Raw genomic sequence first — 22,725 nt, 5'->3', positions numbered from 1 at the left:
TTCTCTAAAAATAGCACTGACGTGAAAAGGAACTAGCACTTTATAATACATAAGCCAGTGGTTCTTAACCTTTTTTGGACTTGAGAAACCTGTCACTGGATTCAAAATACTCCTCATAACCTTTGTGAATTGAATGGCAACCAATTTCAAAAACTAATTTGTATTTTAGAGTGCTTACACAGGGCCTGGGCAGTAGGTATGGAGGATCTCCAGGTAGGGACAAGCCTGAGCCTGGCTGATCTGTTTAGCTTCTCACACATCACTTATCTCCTCCTGCCTCAGATCTGGTAGAACCCCGGGGTGCCCCAACACCCTGGTTGAGAATCACTGGCATAAGCACATATCTGGGGACTGAAGACCACTTTTAGAGGATCAGGTATTTGACTACACTTGAACGGATTATTCTGGAGCATTGTATCAATATTCTGTAGTTACATGTACTGAAAAATTAAATGGCATTTATTTCCTAAGAATCTCCATAGTACCCAAGTGTTTGTACCCAAGTGTTTGTATAAATTTAGGTCAGCTTTTCTTGTTTAATTCCCTTCCCCCCCCCGCCAGAAATTTAATATATTAAGGTAGTCACATTACATTAAGATTGTTTTATTCAAGAGTTGGATTAACCCTCACAAATCCAAGACAATTTGGCATAGGACTTGTAGCATGTTTAGTACACATTATGCATTAAACTTACCTTTAAAACCCTAAACAGAATAAAATGAGTTGAAGATAAAAGGGAATCTTTTTGATTTAGGGGATTAAGCCAGAGCTTCACATTATTTAACTATTCCACCACAATAGATACGTGTGAACATCTGACATGAAGGTATAGCAGTAAGTAAAACATTGTGGGTAAAATGCAAAATCAGCAAGAGAATTAGCTTATATAAGCTTTAGCAGGACTGAATGTTAGCAAAAATGTTATTTATGCGGTCTATGAAGCAGGCATGTCATTTAAAGTGTTAGTCTGTGTATTTTTATTGCACATAATGTATGTGCATATATAGCTTTATAACACAGATCTTTTTATGAACATCTACATGTATAGTGGCCCTGATTCTTTCCTCCTGATGTCAATGGCAGTTTTGTCTTTGATATGCCCATAGGGCTGCTCACATATACACATTTATAGGTTAGTTTCCAGTAATATATGCCTTTATGGATTTAATGTTGATAAATTATTTCACAGAATTCTCAACACCAAAAATTACTGAGCAAAAAGTTGGGATAGGCCTCCAGAAAATTAGAATAAAACACTGCCCCTAGTGGAAAAAGGAAAGGAATAACCTCTTTAAAAAACCTGTAACTTACCATATACAAAAGTGTACAGCTTATTATGATTACATTGTTATACATCTTCCCAATTTAAGACATTCATTACAAATGTTGTGAGGAGTTATACTCCGTAGATAATTATTTTTTTTCTAAACAGGATGCAAACCATCTACATAGCCTAAACAGATTCAGTGGATTCAGGTGCTTGGTGATAACACGAAGTACAAGGCTTAAGCAATCTAAGCAGATGCTTCTACAGGCGTCTCTTGCAATATTCTCTATTTATATTCTAACAGTGTCCTTCTGCTTTTTCCGATTTCTCTGCTATCCAGTATCCAAGAAAAAACCCCCACCACCTAGACCAAGGTCTTGGAAGATTTCAGCTGTAAACTTTTATCAGTCTTGTTACTCTGTATCTGTATTAGATCCACACTGGACAATGCAAAAGGCTGTTAACAGCTGTTTCAGTTATTCCTCTCATCTTCCTTATATTCTTTCAAAAGATAGTTATCAAGCAGGAAATGTGTCAGAAATAACATTTACAAAACACTGGCTAAACTGATCCATCTTAAAACAATTCCTATTAGACAAAGTATATCATTTGCTGTCTATACTGCTGCTTTTTTCTCACTTCTATTCAAAGGCTCTGCGTAATAAATATTTACCATTCAATACAGTTTGTGATATACACCTCCAGCTCTGATAACAGTTAATTTGTTATTTTAAAATAGTGAGTCATCAACATTAAAAACAGTTGGCACGCTCATACATTTAAATAGCTGTTGCTATGGAAACTATTACCCAGTCCTAACAACCAACACCTGTAACGTGTTTAAATGTCTATCATAGTAGATTTGCCTACACCAGACTTTTTAGCTTGAGTTAACAGATTGCCAATTAACCAAGACATTTCAAACAGTAGTAAGAGCTAGTTCAGAAACTGTGCAGTACTTATGATTCAAGACACTGGTCAGAGAAGGTCATTTCTGAGTGCAGTCAACTTTAAACATAGGCTAAAACTATGTTTTAAAATTAGTTTCTCTCTACAACTAAGATGCCAGGCAAAGATGAAAAAAAGGAAAAGAGTATGACAGGACTTTTGACATGTTGAAATGAGTGCTGCTGGTTCGAGCTCTATCGCTTATTACCAAACAGATGAACGTTGAACGTATTCTGGTCTTAAAAAAAAAAAAAATCTCAAGTTTACATGCCAATATAGGCAAAATGGACACAGCTCTTCTCCTACTGAAGTCAATTATTCTGCGCAGCCTTTTGTTGTAAAGCTACATACAAGGTATATGCCTGCATAGAAAGCCTGCCTGGGACGGTATGAACAATAGAAAAAAAATCAGTAATAACCGGTCACATTTCTAAGACGATAAGTCTACCGCGCATTCCCAAGGCTGCCGAGCTCCACGCTTCGTGTTATCACCAAGCTCCTTACTGAATCCTGCCTAGATCCCCATGATTAATGTCCCCTTGTGCTTACAGGGCATATTAATCCTCCTTACATTTTTTTAGTTCTTTATATTTGACTATAAAATGAAAACAGATGGGGGGGGAGGGGGCTTTGACTTGTTCACCACCAACTTCTAGGGGCTGCATGGCTCATGGGGGTCCAGAGAAGAGAGGGCTTGGACTGGAAACCCCGTCTGATTTCTCCCGGCGGAGCTGAAACACGGGCTGAATCCAGCCTGGCAGCAGCGATGCATCGCCCGGCTGCTGAGGGGCGCGCAGGAGGCTCCGGGTGGGTCCTCTTGGGTTTGTTCGTTTTTAAGGGGTTATGAAGAGCCCTGAACACACAGGCCCGTGAGAGCGCGCTCGGCCGGCAGCGGGACCCCTGCCCTCCCCCTCGCCCTCGCCCCTCACCTGTGCGCAGGGAGATGTTGGCGGCCTCGGGCCCCGTCAGCGCCTGGACGCGGAAACTGTAGAGGGTCCCGGCTTGCAGGGGGTCGCAGCTGGCGGTGTAGGTCGCGTTGTGGCGCCGCACGGGCTGGCAGGCGGCGGGGCCGGGCTGGGCGCTCAGGCTGAAGTTGCAGGGCGGCCCCGCGCTGCTCCAGCGCACGTGCACGGCCCGCGCGGCCGCCCGCCACTGCGGCCGCTCGATGGGGCAGCGCGCCGGCTCCGCGCCCCCGTCCTGCGGGCACCATACACCTGCTTAGTGTCCCGGCCCCGCGGGGAGCCCCGCGCCGCCCCCCGCCCGCTCGCCCGCCCGCTCACCTCCAGCAGGGCCAGGGCCAGCCAGAGGGACAAGCCGGCTCCGGGCCGCAGCATGGTGCCGGAGCCCGGGGGCCCCGTCCCGTTCCCGCGTTCAGGGCCCCCCCGCGCCGCCCCGGGGTGTCCCTCGGGCGGGGGGTGCGCAGCCCGGCTGCCGACTCCGGGAGAGGCGGGAGAAGGCGGCGGCGGAGGAGGCAGGTCGCCGCAGCGCTTCCCACGCTGCCATGCTGCCCCGGGCTGACTCCGGCCGCCGCCTTCCGCAATCAAAAGGCAATTTCCTCGCGGCTCGCTCCGCGCAGCAACGAGGCGGGAGCTGGGGGCGCCCCCCGCGCCCTGCCTCCTCCCAGGGCTTTCACTTTCCCCCGCTCCTTCCTGCTGCGCCGGGTGCCTTCACTTTCCTCTCGACCCCCCCCCGGCCCTCTTCCTTCCTGCCCGCTTCCTCCCTCAGCGGCTTTCTCCCGGGCTTGGCTGTCACCGGGCCGGGGCCCCCCACACCCACCCCGGGCCGCGCTGCCCGAAGGAGCTGGAGAAGACAGGACGGGGGCGGGGGGGTTGCTAACAGTATCCAGATAGCCGAAGGGCTCCTGTGTAGAGGATGGAGATCAGCTTGTAAAGAAGCATTTTGCCGACTATTTGAGTCGCTCTAATCAAAGATAGCGGATTTACCCAAAGACCCGTGTCTGCCTATGTCCTTAGACCAACCCTCGCCCCTGAGAGGATGGAAACAAGCCTTGAATCTGTGGCTGCAGGGGTCGGGCTATGGCCCAGGGTCTCAGAGGGCAGCAGAGGAACCTCAGGATGGAGATTTGTGGCAGCACTTTCTGACTGAGGGCAGCCAAGCACTGGAGCAGGCTGCCCCGAGGAGTGGGGGGAGGGAATCTCTGTCCCTGCAAATACTCAAGGGCAGTTTAGACAGAGTCCAGGTGGGAATGGTTTGGTGAGGGATGATCCTGCCTGGAGCAGGGGCCATACTGCATGACCTCCTGTCTTATGTAAACCCTCTTCAGGTCACACTTGCCTCACCCCTGGCCCTGTGCAGGCAGGTTTCCCAGCTTGCTCCCTTTCCCAACCAAACAAGCAAACCTGCCTCCGATGCCCTTTCCAGCCCCACCAAGTGTCTCTGCAAAGCTACACCAGCTGGAAAGTACCATTTTCTAGCTAAAAATCTTCAGAGTTCATCTAGCGGGAGGTTTACATTGTTGCTTACCCTGCCCAAAACCTCATCATTTCAGCAGCACCCCGGCAAAACAGCCAGGAGCCAACCCACGCTTTTATTATTTTTCCATCTATTAAAACTGGTCTAGTGTCTACCTGGAAGAACATAGTAAAGCAGCTCTTGCCCTGCCCTGGTATTTAAGTTCTCCACAACTCCATGTGGATGGAGGAGAAGGCTGCATTAGCTCAGGTTTTGGGGGATTTTGCTTTTTTCACCAGCCTTTGTCCTTGAAATAACCTCCTTCCCAGTCCCTAAATAACTTTGAACCTAAAAATACACACCACCGAAAGCAAGAAAGTCTCCAGATTCTCTGGGAGCAAAGAAAAGGCATTGCACCCAAGGCAGGATTCAGAAGCAGCAGCAGCAAAACCCACAACTTCTATAGCTCACACCCATTTCCTTATCCTTAGGTCTTAGCCCTTAACCACCAGTGCAGAGAAAACATAGCTGAAACTATTTTGCATCAGGACAGACAACAAGCCAGAAGCAGATATGTAGCTGGGTAGAGATATTTTTTTTTCCATGCACAGGGACATATTTCTGCATCTTGATGCACTGTATAATGTATTAAGATTTTACCATTACGGTAAAATCCACCATTAAGGAAGGTCAACGGCACCAGAGTTTCATTTTTCTCTATGTGTATTAATATGAAAACCTGGGTGACAAATCTTCAACCTCTGGCAGAGTGGCTGCTTTGGGATGTTTCTATCTAGATGTCTGAGAAAGTCTAGAAGTTGCCTATATAGCACAGATGCATTGGCAGAATTCCAGTTCTTCTGCTAACCCTTTACATCCTGTGGTTGCTGAAGCCACCTTTCTTCCAGCAGAGTTCAGCCCTAGTGGGAAAAGGAAGGCTTCTACTTTTGCCTGGCAGTTGGCAGAAGGCATGTAATTCCATGTCTTTTGCTGGCTGCCACTGTCCCTCTTGCCTGCTCCATTACTTCCATGCTCCATTACTGCTGCTGCCACCAGAATTTCTGGTAACTGGAAGTGAAGGGAGGAATAACTTTGGAGAGGACACTAAAGTCTCACACCCTTACTCATCAGGGGAGCTACCTTGGTCCCAATCCCACACTGAGATTAGGGATGTGTGGAGTCCTCGGGAGCCTGTAAAGGTCTGGTGACATGAAGCTTAGCAAACAGACTAACTCTGCCTGGAGTCCCACTGTGAAGGGTGGCAGGATGAGGGACGTAATAAATGGAGCTGCCACCCAAGCATAAACACATACTGCATCAATTTCAGTGATGCACCTGAATCTTTCTATATTTATAACTTTAAGACACATGCCTTGTGTTGTCTATCAACCGTTTATTACTTTAAAATAGCTATTTGAGGAATACTCTAGTTTGTCACTCTTGCAATTGAAATGTCTTTAAAACTATCTTTAGAAACCCTTGCTATAGTTTCACTGGAAGTTAAATGGGTTTGTGGGTTTCCAGATCTGCTATGTGTTACAGAATGCAATGAAACTCAAAGGGTACAACTACCTCAGTGCATTAACTACTAAAGATCACTGATGGTAGTATATTTTAACTGAATAACTAATATAATGCCAAAAAAGTTCTTCCACACTGGTCCTGAGCAGACATACCCTTAGCAAATCGGCAGTCATAGCTGTGAGGAGTTACTGAAACTGTCTGTTCAGCCAAGAATTGAAAAAGAAAAAAAGAGCTGGAAGTCAGTTTTGGGAGTGCCCGGATGTGTCTCTAATAGCAGGCTCCAGAGTCTCTTTCAGACACTTTCCCAAGGTTTCCTGGCATTTTTTTTAAAACACCAACCTCTCTCTCTCTCTTTTAATCAAAAGGAAATAGGCTTTGCATAGCTTTTGTCATAGCTTTGAAAGTGCAAGCTGCAGATTTACTTGCGACCCAAGGCTTGGGTGACCCAAGGCTACTCTAAGCTAAACATTTTGTTTGATTCAAGTGCCACCATTGTCCCCCCCAAATGAGAATGTTTGCAGCCAAACAACGTCAAGGCTTTTATCATGTAAACCACAGGGATTGGCCTGTGCTGGTGCAGTTCATTGAAGACATTGTATTCCAAGCAACAATAGTCAGTACAACATAGTACGTTATATCAAAGCATTGTATAAACACAAAATAATCTTTTAATCATCTAGGTCAAATGTAGAAATAAGTGGGGATGGGCAGGGGCTTGGGAGGAGGGTTGTTTCATTTTAAAGCCAGGAGAACTGAAAGCCTACTGGTTTAAGGTAAAAAATGTTACGCTTCTATGTCTAAAATTCAGCACTTCAGTTCAATGACCTGTTGTTGCTGGGAGCCTTAGGGGCTCAGCAATTATGAAAAACAAGTCTTTATTATTAAAATGCCCAATGTGGTTTGGTGCTTAAAGTGAGATACCCAGGCTTGAAAACCTTGACCTAAGTTACTTGCTGAAATCTACACATGTGAGTCACTGACAGAAACAAGACTCAAATTTTGGAATTTTTAGCTCCCAGTTCACTAGACGACCATGTACCTTGATTTTTCTAAATCTTAAATGCACCTGTTCTTACAGTGCAGGGAAATATTCAAGCTGGAGTACATGTACCTTATTGACGTGTGAGGTAGGTAGCTCAACATACTATCAATTAAAATCATATTGAGTAACATTTAGCTTACTTGAATTAAGCCTGAAATCAAGCTTTACATGGGTGCAATGTGAAAATAGTACCTTAGCTCAACACCAGACTGCAAAGTTGTGGGACAGCAACTCCACCCCTTACAATCATTACTCCAGTCTGTGAGCTGACATACCAGCCAGAATCCCAGCTCTTGTTTTTTGGTTTTTTGGGGGGTTTTTTGCAGGGGGGGGGGGCAGGGGGAGAAGATTTGTGGAAGCTGTATCAGCATAGTCCTGGATCACATTACTCTCTCTGACTCTAGTGCCATTATTCACACCACCTAATAAAAGATGGGTGCAGAGACTCTCTTGTGACAAACCAGGGACATGCAGGTACTGCTTTGACACTTCTTTGTTCTCAGGATCCCAGAACAATTTAACAATAGAGATAAGTTGGTGGTGAAATGCTTGGACAGGCTCATTTAATCGGTACGGATTTCACCTTTAAAGGAAAGACCATTGTGTAATTTAAAAACAATGTTCTCATTTCTAGAGTAGCCTCATGGCTCTACACTATTTAGTTAAAATAGGATAGACACAAAACTGGGAAGATACAAAGAATATTTCTTAGATTTACCTGAAGTGACATTGACACCTGGAGCGATGAATAAAATTTATGCTCATCTATTGCGGTTTTTTAGCACAGTGAAAACTCCCTGACACATCCTGTAGAAACATTGCAGAACTGAAAGGAACTCTTCACTTCAGTGGGCACATCTACACAAGACAATTACTGCCAAGTCACCTAATTAAATCTGGAGTAAAACGTTAGTGTCTACACTTGCGGCCCTACTAGGATGGAGTAAACTAATAAATGCTACCATAAGTTAGGACTGATGGTACTAACCTATGGTAGAGTTATTTACTCCACTGCAGCGCATGTGTAGACACTGCTGGAGCTAGCTGGGGCAAGAGGGTGCTTCAGTAAGGGGGCTGCCTGATGGCTAGCCCCACACTGAAACACCCTCATGCCCCAGCCAGCCCCTCTGCAGCATGTTGAGCCAGGCAGAAGCTGTCCTGGGCTGGCAGGATGAGCCCTGGGCCCCCCAACTAGTTGGAGCTGTGCTGCCCCAGCTCAGTGGGTATGTCTACATGAGACACAACACTGTGCGGTAGATTACTCTACTGCAGAGTAAAGTGTTACTATCTACAGGTGTGCACCATTTATTGCCCAGTAAATTAGTCTACCGTGCAGTTAGCTACTTACCACCTGTATAAATACATTATGAGTAGAAGCTGACCAGGAGCAAATTTGATGCACATGTGTAGATGCTGACCAGGAGAAAATTTGCTCCTGGTCAGCCCCAACACCAGGGGGCCACAGGAGATGGGGAACTCCTCCAGTCCTGGCACTGCTCAGCTCCTGGCTTCCCCCAGGAGCCAAGTAGCACCAGGACAGTGTCGTTCTGTGCCCCCTGTTCTGGTACTACTCAGCTTCTGGCTCCCAATAGAAGCCAGGAGCCAAGCAGTGCCAGAACTGGAGAGCTCTTCACTTCCCAGAGCAGCTGAAGGTTGGCCAGGAACTGCCCATTTGGGGCAATCCCCGCCTAGCTGGGGGCTGTCTTCAAGCTGTCCTAGGAGCAGGACAGCTCTGGGCCAGCTCTGGGCTGCTGGGGAAAATCCCTTCCCAACAAGGGGCTGGCTGGGAGCTGTCTCCGGCTGTTCAGGAAAGCCTGGAGAGCTCTACAGCGGCAGCTGTCTCCTAGCCTGATGCGTATCAGGACCTCTCCCAATGTGTACGGGACAAGGAGACAGCTGCTGCTGCAGCCAGCAGAATTCTCCTGACTCTGTGCACATGGGGATCAGCCCTGTACTCCCTGCCAGCCCCAGGCTAACACGCCAGGGGAGCCTGAAGCTCCCCTCACTGCTGCAGAGGGCCAGAGCAGGGTAGAAGCAGCCCTGTACTGGCTTGCTCCCATTGGGAGCAGATTTGCTCCCAACAGGAGCATGTGTAGATGTGCTCCCAGGGAAGGCTTACTGTGCACATGTCAATGCACATAATGTACTGTAGTCCTGAAAGCATGTGTAAATGTGGCACCTGGGAGCAATAAACTCTAGCACAAACTACACCGGAGTTTATTCAGATGCATTAATTTCATGTGTAGATGCACCCAGTGTGTTGTGATAGCAATGATATAACAAATTACATACCATGATCTTTAAATGAAAAAAGTCACATGTACTAACATTGTTTTTGAGATGCAAATAACTCAGGGTGTAGTTTGCTTCTAGATAGCCTCACTGTGCCTTATAGAGCTATATTCAGAGGGAGCATTGGGTACAGAGGGGAAGGGGGAATTCTGTTGAGGTTGCATAGCCATTGCTTTACTGGGTATGACATAGTACATCTTGCATGGCTGGCCAACTCCCTTAACCTGTGAACTGTGTTGGGCAGAACCCATTTCACCAGTTTTTCAGTTCATATAGCCCTTTGATAATGTTTTTGGGAGTTTCACCCATGGAGGAATTGCAGGCCTGATATGTTCCAATTAATTGTTTTATCTGTCTTACCTCCTCTGTAGTACTAGAGTAATGATGGGTACTTGTTGGAATCCAGGGTTTCTCTGTCACTGCCAACTTTGGGTTCAGACGGACTCTTTCAATAACACTTTTATTGTCGTTTTCTGTAACATTTTTTATGAAGATTTGTGAGCTGCCCCTCATGAAGATCTCAGGGCTAGATGTAAGAACAGTAAAGGGGGAAGAGGTACTTTTGTGGTTTTGTCCTGGAGTTTCTGTATCTTGGAGATCTAAGATAAATCAAAGAAAAATGACTAAAATTAGCTTCATATTTGCTTATTATCAGTTCTTTCAGACCTAATATGGAAACTGTCATGATGTAAGCAATTTAAATGTACCTGTCAATTCTCTAGTCTTCTAGGTTGAGTGGAAACAGTATTTGACTTACATGATCAAAGAATTTCCTAAAAAGCATAGCAAAATAATTTTTGGGACAATTTATACCATCAGTTCTCAAGAAAAAAACACTCACTGATTTCAAAGTTAGGGTGAGGGAGGAGAGCTGTGCTTTAATATAGATGACATAATATAGTTTACAATATTTTCAGCTTATTGAAAGCCATGAAGTTTTAGATTTGTGTGGGGAAAATAATGATTCACCAAACATTTTTGGCCAAACTCAGATCTTATTGCAATTGGTATAAATGCAAAATGGCTTCATTCAAATTAATGGCATCAGTTTGGTGTAAAGAAGCTCTGAAACTGCCTAAGTATTGTGAATATTTTGATGCCAATGACTAAATTCTTTGAATACTTGAAAATAGATCATTTTAGAATTTGTATGCACAGTTCTGTTGAGAAAATATTTTACTTCTTGTTTCTGTCATTTCAAGGTTCTGATAATGATTATATGAGTTAGCTGAATCATTTTCAAATTACATTACAGATTTGCTTTTTTAGTCACGTATCCTTCAGAGAATGCCAAACTTGAAATTAGAGTTCAGGAAAGATTTTACTGCACATTTTTCCTCCACATTTCCATAGCTCTTCCTCCCCACTGATATGCATTTAATATCCTTTCTTTGTGACTGGGAGGGCAGGGTTCAATCTGTGGTGGTCTCTACATCTGGAAACATCCAATTTAGGCAGTGCATTTGGAGGTGCTCAACATGATCTTTTTGCAGAAAACTGTATTCCTACTGCTATGGCTAGTCCATCTCTTATTGGCCCAAAGCCTAAGACACTGGGTCTGTCCTTGAACTATGTTCTCCAGCATGACAGAACCTTGTTTTGCTGCTGCACCACTGGGCTGGCTGCCACTTGTGACAATTTTAGTTTTCAGCCCCTCTCAAAAAAGGTTTAATGATTGGGTTAGATATAGCAGAAGCTTTAAAATATAATTACTTAGCATGTAATTATGATGTCTTAGCAGGCCAACCTATGATTACCAAAAGATCAGTTGGTGAACTTTCATCCCTGAAATGAATATATCTTGCTTAATGTTACTTAACTGAAACATTTGCTGCTTTTATTTACATTCAAAAATAAAATAAAAATATCCAAAACATATGCTCGTGCAAGCTGCATTTTAATGAAGGTGTTTCCTGTCCTAAACAGCACAAAGTATTAACTAGCATGACCAGCATGGACCCTTTGAACCTTTTACAAGACATTTTTCATATGAATATATTATCTGCAGTAGATATTATCTGCTTGGTTTCTGTAACATTGTCAACCAAGTAAGCATAAACTGTTTCAAATAACTGATGCTGAATAGCTAATGAAACATATGTGAATCAGCCATCTGCTATACAGTTCAAGGAAATGTGTAACAGAAATTGGTCTGAAACAGTATTACCACCAATCGACTGCAACATTTTAAGGTACAAGCCCAAAGTTTTAAAGGTACAAGCCCAACATTTTCCCTATTTTGAGGGAAAATGTAACATTTTCTTTGTTACATGTGAAAGAGCAACAGAAACTTGCTACCTTTCTAAAGGCTTCCACATGCAATTGCTTAAAAGTTGCAAATCAGATTTTATTATAAATAAGGAGTAATGTTCATCTGAAACCTTTCATTACAGAGTATATCCATGGGCAATTAATTGGTTCAGATAAAATAAGAATGGTTCTAAAACACAACTTTTCCTTTACATTTACTAGACTTGAAAATACTGAAGTTGTCATGAAAAAACTTCTATGATGTTCCCAGTTCGGTGAAAATAGGTATTCTAATGTAACACTCATTTCCAGCCAAGCTCTATGTTAGATAAGTATTCACGCTTCTGAAAGCTGCTCTGAATGAAACATTTAGGTTTGCACATTACTGATGATTTTTTATAGTAATTTTCACACAGCAGGAGACAGGCTCAAGTCATAATCTCAGCTGCTGCTAGACTACTTAAAATATCTCTCTAAATCTTTATTTTTATCCTGCTAAGATGTTCTTCATACCATAAAGGTCCCCAGAGGCCTCACTGGGCTCCTCCCTGGTTATGGGGTTTGGATATGTTTATCTCCACAGTCTTTTATCTGATGTGACCAGGGTTTTCCACCACTATTCTCCGGCTGTCACAAATCCCACAGGAGCTATTGAGGCAGCCTCAATAAGATGACAATACTTTTCTAACTAAAATGAATTCTTAGACACCATTGGTTTCTTCTCCAGATCATGCTCCATCATATTACTTTGTTCAAGTTCCGTAATGGAGCTGGTTGAAATTCTTTAACTTTTTGAAATTCTGACAAAAATACTTGACAACGATTCTGCCAACAACCGAGATAGAAAAGGGCTGGAATAGGGTAAAATGTTTAAAATCATTTCTACTTTCAGTCTGACCTATGTTTAAAAAATGGGTGAGATATTGGTATTACATATCCATTTTAAAGGAAATTAATGGAAATCCAAAGAGACTCCAGGAAAAAGGTGAAAGCGGGTCCAAGATGAATCTTGCACATTAGCTACTTAGAGAATGTTTCTCCTAGATGCATGATGCTGCCCCAGGAAAGTCAATGGGACATAAAATAAGGCAAAAGGATATTGTTTTGGAGGGGAAGCCTGATTAAGACCCAGGTGATGAAATAGATAAAGGGAAAAGGAGCAAGTTAAAAAAGGAAGAATGAAGTTATGGAAGTGAAGTTGCACGTAAGACTGCACATCAGTTGCTTGCTGATACAGTTATATCCTCTGTTTTGTCTATTTTAGATTGGAGACAAAACAGCAAAGAGGATATTGCTATATTTGGTGTGCCTTTTTCCCCCCATTTTGTTTCATGTCTTTGAGGAAAGTCTGGCATCCTTTTAGGTACTTGGTATTTGCTAATAATAAATAATAATAATTTATTTACTTTTAGAGAGTAACGGCTAGCCTTTCTATTGGCTGAAGCTCCATCTTGAAGTATTTAATTCTAGCAAAACATTTCAGTTTTTCTGTGGTAAGAAATTCAGGATAACTCCATATTAAATGCAATATAATAGGAGGGTAATGAATAAAAACTATCATATGTTAAAATAATTACAGAATATTTGTCCTCTAAATCACAATAAAGATTACATACTAATTACTAGAACAGATAATAATCTCAGCAAATAATTGTTTTGCTTTTTAATTATGCAAGCTGTATTTGGATGCATATATTATTTGAGATGATTCACAAATTAATTTTGCAAATAATTCATGGCTAGCAGAGAGTTTGTGAAGTATGTGAGCACTGATAATTTGTATTTTCTTACTTAGATTTAATATGTTATATGGGTCTACCTCTGCTCTTTAATTGCATGACTTATTGAAGCTAACCAATTTAGCACAAATAAATTTTGTAATTGATTTTAGAGTCCAAAATCAAGTTTTGTGTTAGCATCAGTGATACACTAGGTGCTTTCCATACACATAGTAAGAATCAATTCTTATCTAGTAAAGACTATTGGCACATTATTTGTTGACAGTAATGACCTTCTATCTTCTTAAACTAGTAGCTTCCACACCCTTCCAAATAATCCAAAGGACATAAGGGCACACTTCTGTGCCCTGCAGAGATCCCTGAACTAGCTTTTCATGAATTAGCTTTGGTATAGGTAAGAGTATAGGTTCTTTAGTGTTGTGTTCCTCCCAGGCTACTTAGAGCATTTAAGAAGTTTTAGCACAGGTAGACTGCAGCATTAATGTGCCTGTAATCATCTTGGTACTCAAGATGGTTTGGATATCTCTGTATTATACCATGGAGACATACCCAAATTCCCATGCAGCTTTATAAAACTACCAAATGAAAAGTATGTGCATGACTGGTGTTAAGTCAGTGTGATCTACTGGGTGTCACTGAAGTTTCTCTTCTTTCTGTTTGTAAGTCACACAAGACTAGTGAGATAAGCTACACCTTTTTCTGGTTCCTACTGGATTAGTAATGGTGATGAGCAAATTCCAAAATGCCCCAGGATTCAGTTTAATTCCTCTAAAATACATAAACTTTTGATTTCCTCCTTTTCCCACTTCTGCACATACTATATTTACTTCTCCTCCTGATCCAACCAGATCATTTTCCTCCCAAATCACCCAACTTTTCTTTCCTCCCAAATCACCCAACTTACTCCCTGCTCACGCTTCCTGTTCTCCATCCTTTGAGTGCAATGCATTTCCTGATCATTCTCTGTGTCCTTGAACCAATAGCTCCTATTCTTTCAAGTCCTAACATGTTATCTTTTTTCCCCCTCTGTGTTATCCCTTTTACATTCCCCCAGTTCTCCTGGTTCCTAGACCTAGGTCTGTTCAGAATGCAACTGTTGGTTAGGAACTCTCCATTCCCTTTTCTCAATAAAGTGTTGGAGACTGTCTTGAAATTTCACTATTCTTTGAGGGTTCCTTATGTAAATGAGCCCCAGAATTTATTGCATGTTCTTGATCTTAAGAAGAGATAAAGGTTCAATCCTGTAAGGCTCTCTTGACCCTCAACTCCTGTGTGCTTCAATGGGAGTTGAAGACACTCGACATGTCAGAGGGGTCACTTGGTGCTTCAAGACTCAGCCCTTGATGATGGTCCAACCAACTGCCATAATCACTGAGATTCAGTCATGGACTTTGTTGGAAGAAGTGCCTATGCTGGTTTCAGAAGTGACCTCTAATTGAATAGGCATGAGATACATATCCAAACTGCAACTCACCTTCCCACAGAGTCACATTTAGTCTGTAAATGGGTAAAATCAATATCTTCTATCCAAACACTTCAAACACAAAACCGCTATGCTAGAATCTACTCTTTTACAATCCTTGTAATGATGTCATAAACCTGTTTTAGTGTGTGTTCTGTCTTGGACATTTTAGTTACCCATGTTAATATCAGCAGAGGTTTCCACAGAAGTCAATGACAAGTCCTGCCTAGAAGGGATTGACATAATAGAGACTCAAAGCATATATCTCAATGAACCCAACCATTTGTTTACAGAAGGGAAAATGGAGGTGCATCAATTTAAGATGTGACCTTGATGCTTGTAAAATGCAGTAGCTTCCAGTTCTGAAGTGGACTTTGTTCCTCTTCTCAGGTGCTAACACTTGAACAAAAGCATTTACTTAAGCACATTCACACTGTCAGTTGATTCGCCTTAACTTTTCACAATGCTCCTATGCAGACAAGCCTTAAGTGTCTACATAATGCATTTCAAATGATTGGGTTTTTAAAAAATGTGCGGCTCATGAAATAACACTGTTTTAGAGCTGGTACATGAACACAAATAAAAATATTAAATTAGTCAGTATCCAGCCCCTTTTCTCTTCATGATCTTCTCTTCCTTCTAACATGCACATCATACATACTCACAAATAGATAACAGGTGTCCTCCTGATCTATTTTCCATTCAATATTAGATCCCTGATTCTTCATGCTCAAGTGAGTAGTTTCCCTGATGAAAATAAACTATGTGTTTGTAAAATTTTTAAAAACAGATAGTGAGCTATGAACTAGGCCCAAACATTTAATGTAAAACAGATTGAAACTAGCAATAAAGATAATGCTTTATAATCAACACTAATTTTCTTTTAAACATAGTATGTGCATTCATTTTAAGGCTATTTTTTCTATTAAAAGAATGCTTGAATTATATAAGATGAAACTTTTTAACTTCATAATAAAATGCTAGCTAGATAGGCCATTACGATTTACTTTAATCCACTGCTAAAAAGGTGTTACTGTACAGTACTGAGATGTCCAAATCTGTACATTAAAGAGTGGTTAGTTTAGATTATTAAACACTGTTCATCCCTTTTCTAAGTACATTTTTGTTATAGTCATAACAATAGGGCTCGAAAGGACTTCAAGAGGTCATCCAAACCAATCTCCTGCTCTAGCTATATGTAAAGGCATTCAAACACACACAGATCTATACACAGAGACATATATACTTTGGAACTACATTACAACTTTACTACAAATTTGGGTTAATCTTATTATATGCCAAATTTGTACATTTGTTACCAGGAATCTTTAGGATATTGGTACAGCAAAGTTTCATAAGTAGTAGATGTGCGTGAAATGGACCGTATTCAATTTGGAGTCAGCCTGAATCAGGGACAGTGGTTCAATTTGTTGATTCAGATTACTGTCCCCAATTCAATTTGGTCGAATCTGAATCTGAAGATTCGATGCTGATTCAGAGAACCAGTGATTCAGCCATAGACATTGCTTTAAATGTTTTTACTACATACCTCAAGGTACCAGGTGTGACTTGTGAACACTGTGATGCTAGGGCAGATGGAGTGTCCCACAGGAGTGCAGGGGGCCCCCCCTACATGCTCAGTGGTGAACCCAGAAGTAGACCAGATGTACTTCCGGTCCACTTCTGGGTCTGCCAGGGAACATGCCAGGAGGCCTCCCACACCTCTCCTGCCAGGCTCAGCGATTGGCCATGGGGGGACCCTGGGTGCCCCCCCAGTCCTAGGAGGCACCAGTTGCTGAGCTGGGGAAGCACAGGGGAGCCCCTCTGTGTGCTTCCCAGTGGACCTGGAAGTGGACTGGAAGTGCTTCTGGTCCAATTCTGGGTCTGCTGATGAGTGTGCTGGGGAGCCCTCCATGCTCCTGTGGGATGCTGCATCTGCCCCACCATCTCAGCGTTAACAAGCCACCTGGTACCTTGAGGTATGTAGAAAAAACATTTAAAGCTATGTCTATGTCTGAATTGCTGAGTCTTTCCAAATCTCTCTGAATCGATTCCAATTGATTTGGAGAGATTAAAGGGTCTCCTAATTTGATTCAGATTTCAGGATTTGGCCACCAAATCGGGCCGAATCTCTGTCAAATTGAATCAGGGACCGAAGCTTTGCACAGCCCTAAAAAGCAGTATAACGCAAAAGCTATGCGTTCATTCTGAGAAAACACTCAGATTATAAGTGTGGGAGTAGTGAAAACAATGCATTTTTAAATTTTTGAAATGATGCAACAGAGAGAACAAATGGGAGGGGCTGGATATTTTCTTATCAGTATAAACTGTATGAAAGCAGCACTACATTTGATATGTATATGTATGGATATAAAAGAGGAGGTTGAGATGGAACCCGATGGCTGCCTACAAACTCATTTGGGGAGATCATCAGCAAATGGGAAGAGCCCTATTCTCCCCAGCACCACCTGCGGTGACAAGGAACAATGGTAATAAGCTGATGGAGAATAGGTTTAGGTTAGAGATCAGAAGGCAATATTTTACAGTTAGGGTGGCCAGAATCTGGAACCAACTTCCTAGCGAAGTGGTCCTCACCCCTATCTTGGGTAAATTCAAAAAGAGGTTAGATGATCACCTATCTGGGGTCTTGTGAACCCAGCATTCATTTCTGCCTGTGGCAGGGGGTCAGACTAGATGATCTGTTCAGGTCCCTCCTGACCCTAGCTACTATGAAACTATGAACCTAAAACAAATGACACAAGAATCTGCTAATGCTCATACACAATGACTTGGGTTCAAATATAGGATGAGAAAAGGGAATAAACATACTTAAAATATTATGTGGACTAACAAAAGTATCATATGTACAAAAGTCAGCTATCAGGAGTATTTGAAAACTGTTTTTTAGCTTTCTCTGAGTGATTTTGATTCTGAAAAGTCCTCTAAATTAACCTTCTTTGAGTAAACATGATTGCTTCTATTGCTACAAAACAACATTATTATTAAAAGTGTAGCAGTTTCACAAGACAAGGTATTGTTTTGACAATTTCCAGGATTCTTCCTGAAAGGAGAAGCTCACCTTTCTCTAGGCACACATTTCTATAGACAGGTCTTCCCTCCTTGTTGACATCTAATTGCATCCAGCTGTGGAGGTATTTTTTGCCCAGCTTGACCATTACCTTCTGGCCTTGTTTTGTAAGAAAAAGAGAGCTATTTGCCACCTGAAGGGCATTTTCCTTTTCATGGCAGGTCCATCTAGGTGCCTGAGGGCAGTCAATCATGGTGCTGCGAGAAGATGGAGCAGTGATCCTGGAGATGCCTAGACATTGGCCAGATTTAAGGTGGAGCAGTTTCTCATCCTCTGTCCATTTCCACTGCTGGTTGGGATTGGTCAGATTGCAGTAACCCACAGTTACTGTTTTGGTTCCATAAAGACACTGATTTCTTGGAACATGGATAATCAGAAACCCTTCTGGAAAATGAAAAAACCCATAAAATACAGCAAATAATACATGGTATTTAAAAATAATTCTCAATGACTTAAAAGCACATCAGCAAACACATCTTTTTTTCTCCCCCTCTTTCTATTATCTCAGTATCTATGACATGAGCCAGCATAAAAATTAAAAAAACCTACAGAATGCAACAAACACAAGAATGCAACAAACAAACTATTTTTAGTAAAGTTTACCTTGCCCATTCACATTAAAAAAGAAATTGGACCTGCATTAAAATGAAATCCATAATTGATAATGACTTTCAACCTACTTTTGAAGATGTCTTTTTCCTCTTTTCAAAGAATACAGAGACCTTACAGGAGACTTTAGTCTTTGATAATTTCAATATAAAGACAGACCTCTGGTAAGTCAAGTTTATGATTCCTGGCTAGAAACTATTTTACTATAAGCTGTTTTATTTGTGAAAATACATGATAGGGGACTCTCGGATAGCTTTCTGCCTCTATATGAGTGTGTTCCATTTATCTTCAGAGGAATATTAATGATACAACTCTGCATATCTTATTGTCCTAAATACACTGGCATTTCTCTAGACATTTTTTAATCATAGATGTTTTTGGGCCATCTTACTATAGACAGATCCCTGCTTAAATATATATAGCACAGAAATTAACAGAACTGAAATCATTTCCTGAAAAAAATGTCACTAGCTTCAAATACACACTTGCTACAAAGCACAAAATGCAACCACCACCCCTATTTTCTTTAACCTTTTTTAAAAAATTTAAGTTACTCAGTCAAAATTTCCAGTTCTAGTGGATTAAAAAAACATTTCAAAACAATATCTACATTTTCCTTGGTTGAACTTTTCATTCTGCCTTTTTATGGTACAAAACACAAAATCACGATTGAACTAAGTACCCCATAAAGCTTCTAGTTTTGTAAGTTTCACAAAACATTAATGATAGTAGGACAGTCTCCTCAAAGGAGGTTTGTTTAGGGCTCAGCCACTGAATTGTCTAGGAGGAGATCTTCTAAAAAAATAAGGTATATACAGCATTCAAGGAGTAAGTTTATTTTCCTTTGGAAAGAAATCTAAACAGTACTGGCTTTGTTGGCCCTGCCCCCAATCCCTCTTATATAAACTCAAGCTGAGAACTAACTCTATATTCATGGCTTTGGATACATTTCCGGGAGTCCTGAAGTGTTCTTGTCAGAGTTTGAAAGGGACCTGGAACGAAATGGGAAGCAGAGGATACACTTACCTGAGATTGTGAAGGCGAGGCAGGTAAAAATCAGGACATGAAATAAAGGATCCATTTTCCATCTAACAACTCCCCATGCTTCTCTTTAAAAAAAAACCCACCTCAGATAAGTGAAGCGAAGGCTAGGAAGGAAATGTGCCTTCACAGGGGAAAAAAGTTAGTGACGAGCACTTCCTTCTATTCAATTGTTTTGGGGAGTTTTACACTAGTTTGTCCTTTCATATAATTCTTCACAGTTTACTGACTCTTGCTTTGGAAACATTGAAACAGAAGAAGGATAGATTTTTCAGACTTCTAAGCTGCAAAAAATAGATGATTCAGCATCTGAATATGTTACTGGACTAAAAATATAAAGAAGAGGGATTGTAATTTTATATAATTGACTGTCCGTGAAACATTACATGTCTGCAGGTGATTTGGACTGTGCGAAATAAACACATACTGTATTACCCAGAAAACACATACACAATTTTTGTAATGATATGTTGTATGTCCATCAAAGCTAAATCCCCTTACATGATATCACTTTCTCCTCTTCCTTACTGTTTAAAGTATCCATGGAAGTAATTCAAATCTACAAGGTCCTTAACTGAGTCCTTACTCAGGTAAACTCCCATTATGGGATCAAGTGATGCTGACTTGGCTTCGCCATCACGTGACCCACTTTGCTCTATTAATGGGGGTTTCCTTACGTAAAAACTGGGTGAAAACCTCAAGGATTTGGTCCTCCAGTTGTCAAAAGCCAGCATGAAATGAAACAAACCATACTGGGCTACATTTACGTATCAGCATACAATAATAGTGATAGTGAACTACTGTAGGTAAAAATACAGACTTCACTAAGTATTTTATATCAAGTATAGTTTATTGGCAGTATGAAGCAAAGTCAACATCACTGCAATTAAAAACTCATTATACCTGTGTGAATACCTCCCGGTGATCCCTATGAGTAATAATGTCAGTTTTCTGTTTCACTTTAAGAACACACCCTTGAAGAAATGTAAGGAAACATTCATAACATCATTTTTGTATAACTTTCTTTTATGGAACAGTTCATATCTCCAAAGATAATGGTCTCTTTACGGGAAGAGATACAACAGGTAAATAACATATTCAAAAAATCCCCTCTTAGTAAAAGACAGACAAATATTTAAAATTCCCACCATTTAATATATGCTACAAAGTTTCTTTTAAAAGTAAAATGTCTCACACTGATTACAAATACACTGGAATTAGGTCTGTAGCAGAAGCAGTTTCTAAGACAATCAACATTATAGAGTAAATACATATACATTTAATAACAGACATTGTGCTCTGTTACAGCTTTAGTGGACCTACTGTAAGTACATATTTAATAGCTAATAGTATGAAGAACAGATATGTCCATATAAAATATTAACTGCTTTTGAATAGTTTCAAAAACAAGACTTTTTAATCTTTTTTTAAACCATAACTGATCACTTGCAACTTTAGCAGCAAGAACATTATGTGGTTAAGAAATAAGCTCACCACATAATAGGTAATAGCACTTAACAGGTACAATTTAATAGCTGACAGTCCATTCACAAGACAGAGTTTGCAAACGTTAAAGCATTTATACACTTGATAAACATTTCTTCTGTAGAAGTCCCGGTGTCCAGCTGACTGCAGCAGTAGCACATACATACAGTCCACATGGCAGATACTGTTATTACAGAAATAAATCCACCTTTTAGATATGTGTGAAATCCATGTGTCGCATCAGTACAATACCTTCTTGAAAAATCATTTTTGGAAAGCTTACATACATTCATATACAGTAAGGGTCCAGCAATCTTTATACTTTTGCCAAACCACACACAATCCTTTCACAAGTGGCTTCAAAGCCTCTCTTTCCACTGCAGTAAACTTCTTGAAGAAGCTGCTGGTAGGTAATGAAACAGATTACCTCAAGAGATTCGACATTTTGGTCACCCTTCTTGGCTTCACTCGACAGCTTCTGCAGAAAGTCTGCTTTCATACAGACTCAGTGCATGGTGCACAAATTCATATTGTTCACTGGTCTGAACCATTCCACCCCTGAAAAAAGATATAACAGAGTGTAACCCACTGCTTAAAAATCCAGCAGCCTCTACCACTTCTCAGAACCAGAAAACTGATATTGAACCCTTTCTTGAGTGTTGACTCAAATGGGAATTAGTCTGAATAAATGGGAGGTTTGCCAGAGTGCTCAAACTACCTTCAGTTTTTGTCAATCGTGTATAACATGCATGCTCACTCCTGACACTACCCTAACCCTAACCCTAACCCTAACCCTAACCCTAAAAGTATAGCTGCACAAATGCTGTAAACATCTAACATTCACAGGAAATTTCCCTTGGTCAGGTGGGCAGGTAGGGTAAGGCTCATGAAATCAGTGGGAGTATTCATAGAGTAAGGAGTTATTCAGGGGGATTAAAAGGTGTCAAAATCTGGCCCTTCATTTCAGCAGATTTCATTCTTCTTCATGTACTAAAATGTAACCTTTATGGCCCTTAGATCACATGTACAGAGAACAACTCTTCCTGTCGTCTCTCACGCCTACAAAGCATCCTGTCTGAACAGCAGATCCAGAAGCAATTGTAAAAGCAGTGACTCATGTCTGTGCCAAGAATACAACTTAGTTTAATTTGACCATAAAAAGTATTTGGTGAAGTTAGTTTGAATAGTTCAGCTGGCAGCATGCTTGCTTTCAGGTCAACGTCTGTGATGAAGTCCCATACTAAAACCAAAGTGATAGGGTGGTAGAAAAGAAGTGACCAGTATAGGAGGTCTAGTGGAGGCTACAGTGCCTCACCAGTGGTGATCTTTCAGACTGAAAATTGAACTGAGCTTCTTTTGTTGTCATCACTTGGATCCACTAGCCAATGCTCATTGCACAGCTGGGACCCAGAAGCTGCTGCGACGTTATGGTGTTGAAAGCAATTGAAGAATGACTCTGTTGCCACTGTGTGGGTCAGCAGAGAATTCTTTCTTTCTAGATTAGGGCAGGCAATTATTTTGGATGGAGGGCCACTTACCAAGTTTTGGCAAACTGTCGAGGACCAC

At 41.4% G+C, this 22,725-nt stretch overlaps 2 protein-coding genes across 5 annotated transcripts in view; both read right to left on the bottom strand.

Annotated features, from left to right (window-relative positions):
* Positions 1-19,966, bottom strand: part of PTPRB (protein tyrosine phosphatase, receptor type B) — an 81,915-nt gene extending 61,949 nt beyond the window's left edge. Inside the window, exons 1-4 of one of the 3 annotated variants that reach the window (XM_019543215.1) lie at positions 19,660-19,966; positions 18,016-18,408; positions 9,846-10,084; positions 3,145-3,412 (exon numbers count right to left, since the gene is read on the bottom strand). In XM_019543215.1, the coding sequence (XP_019398760.1) occupies positions 3,145-3,412; positions 9,846-10,084; positions 18,016-18,408; positions 19,660-19,714 (955 nt within the window). In that variant the 5' untranslated portion in view covers positions 19,715-19,966. Of the gene's footprint in view, positions 1-3,144; positions 3,413-3,495; positions 3,847-9,845; positions 10,085-18,015; positions 18,409-19,659 lie in introns of those variants that run through there. The other 2 variants (XM_019543214.1, XM_019543216.1) reach the window with 2 other exon arrangements.
* Positions 19,967-20,503: 537 nt separating this feature from the next.
* The window catches only part of PTPRR (protein tyrosine phosphatase, receptor type R), a 211,627-nt gene continuing 209,405 nt past the window's right edge, over positions 20,504-22,725 (bottom strand). For both annotated transcript variants that reach the window (XM_019543212.1, XM_019543213.1), the window contains one exon: positions 20,504-21,717. In XM_019543212.1, coding sequence (XP_019398757.1) covers positions 21,624-21,717 — 94 coding nt within the window. In that variant the 3' untranslated portion in view covers positions 20,504-21,623. The remainder of the gene's footprint in view (positions 21,718-22,725) is intronic.

The sequence above is a fragment of the Crocodylus porosus genome, unplaced genomic scaffold (genome assembly GCF_001723895.1).
Source record: "Crocodylus porosus isolate Cpor-Errol unplaced genomic scaffold, CroPor_comp1, whole genome shotgun sequence".
Taxonomy (NCBI): Eukaryota; Metazoa; Chordata; order Crocodylia; family Crocodylidae; genus Crocodylus; species Crocodylus porosus.
Note: the sequence above shows the minus strand (reverse complement) of the source record. Positions and strands in the feature narration are given on the sequence as shown.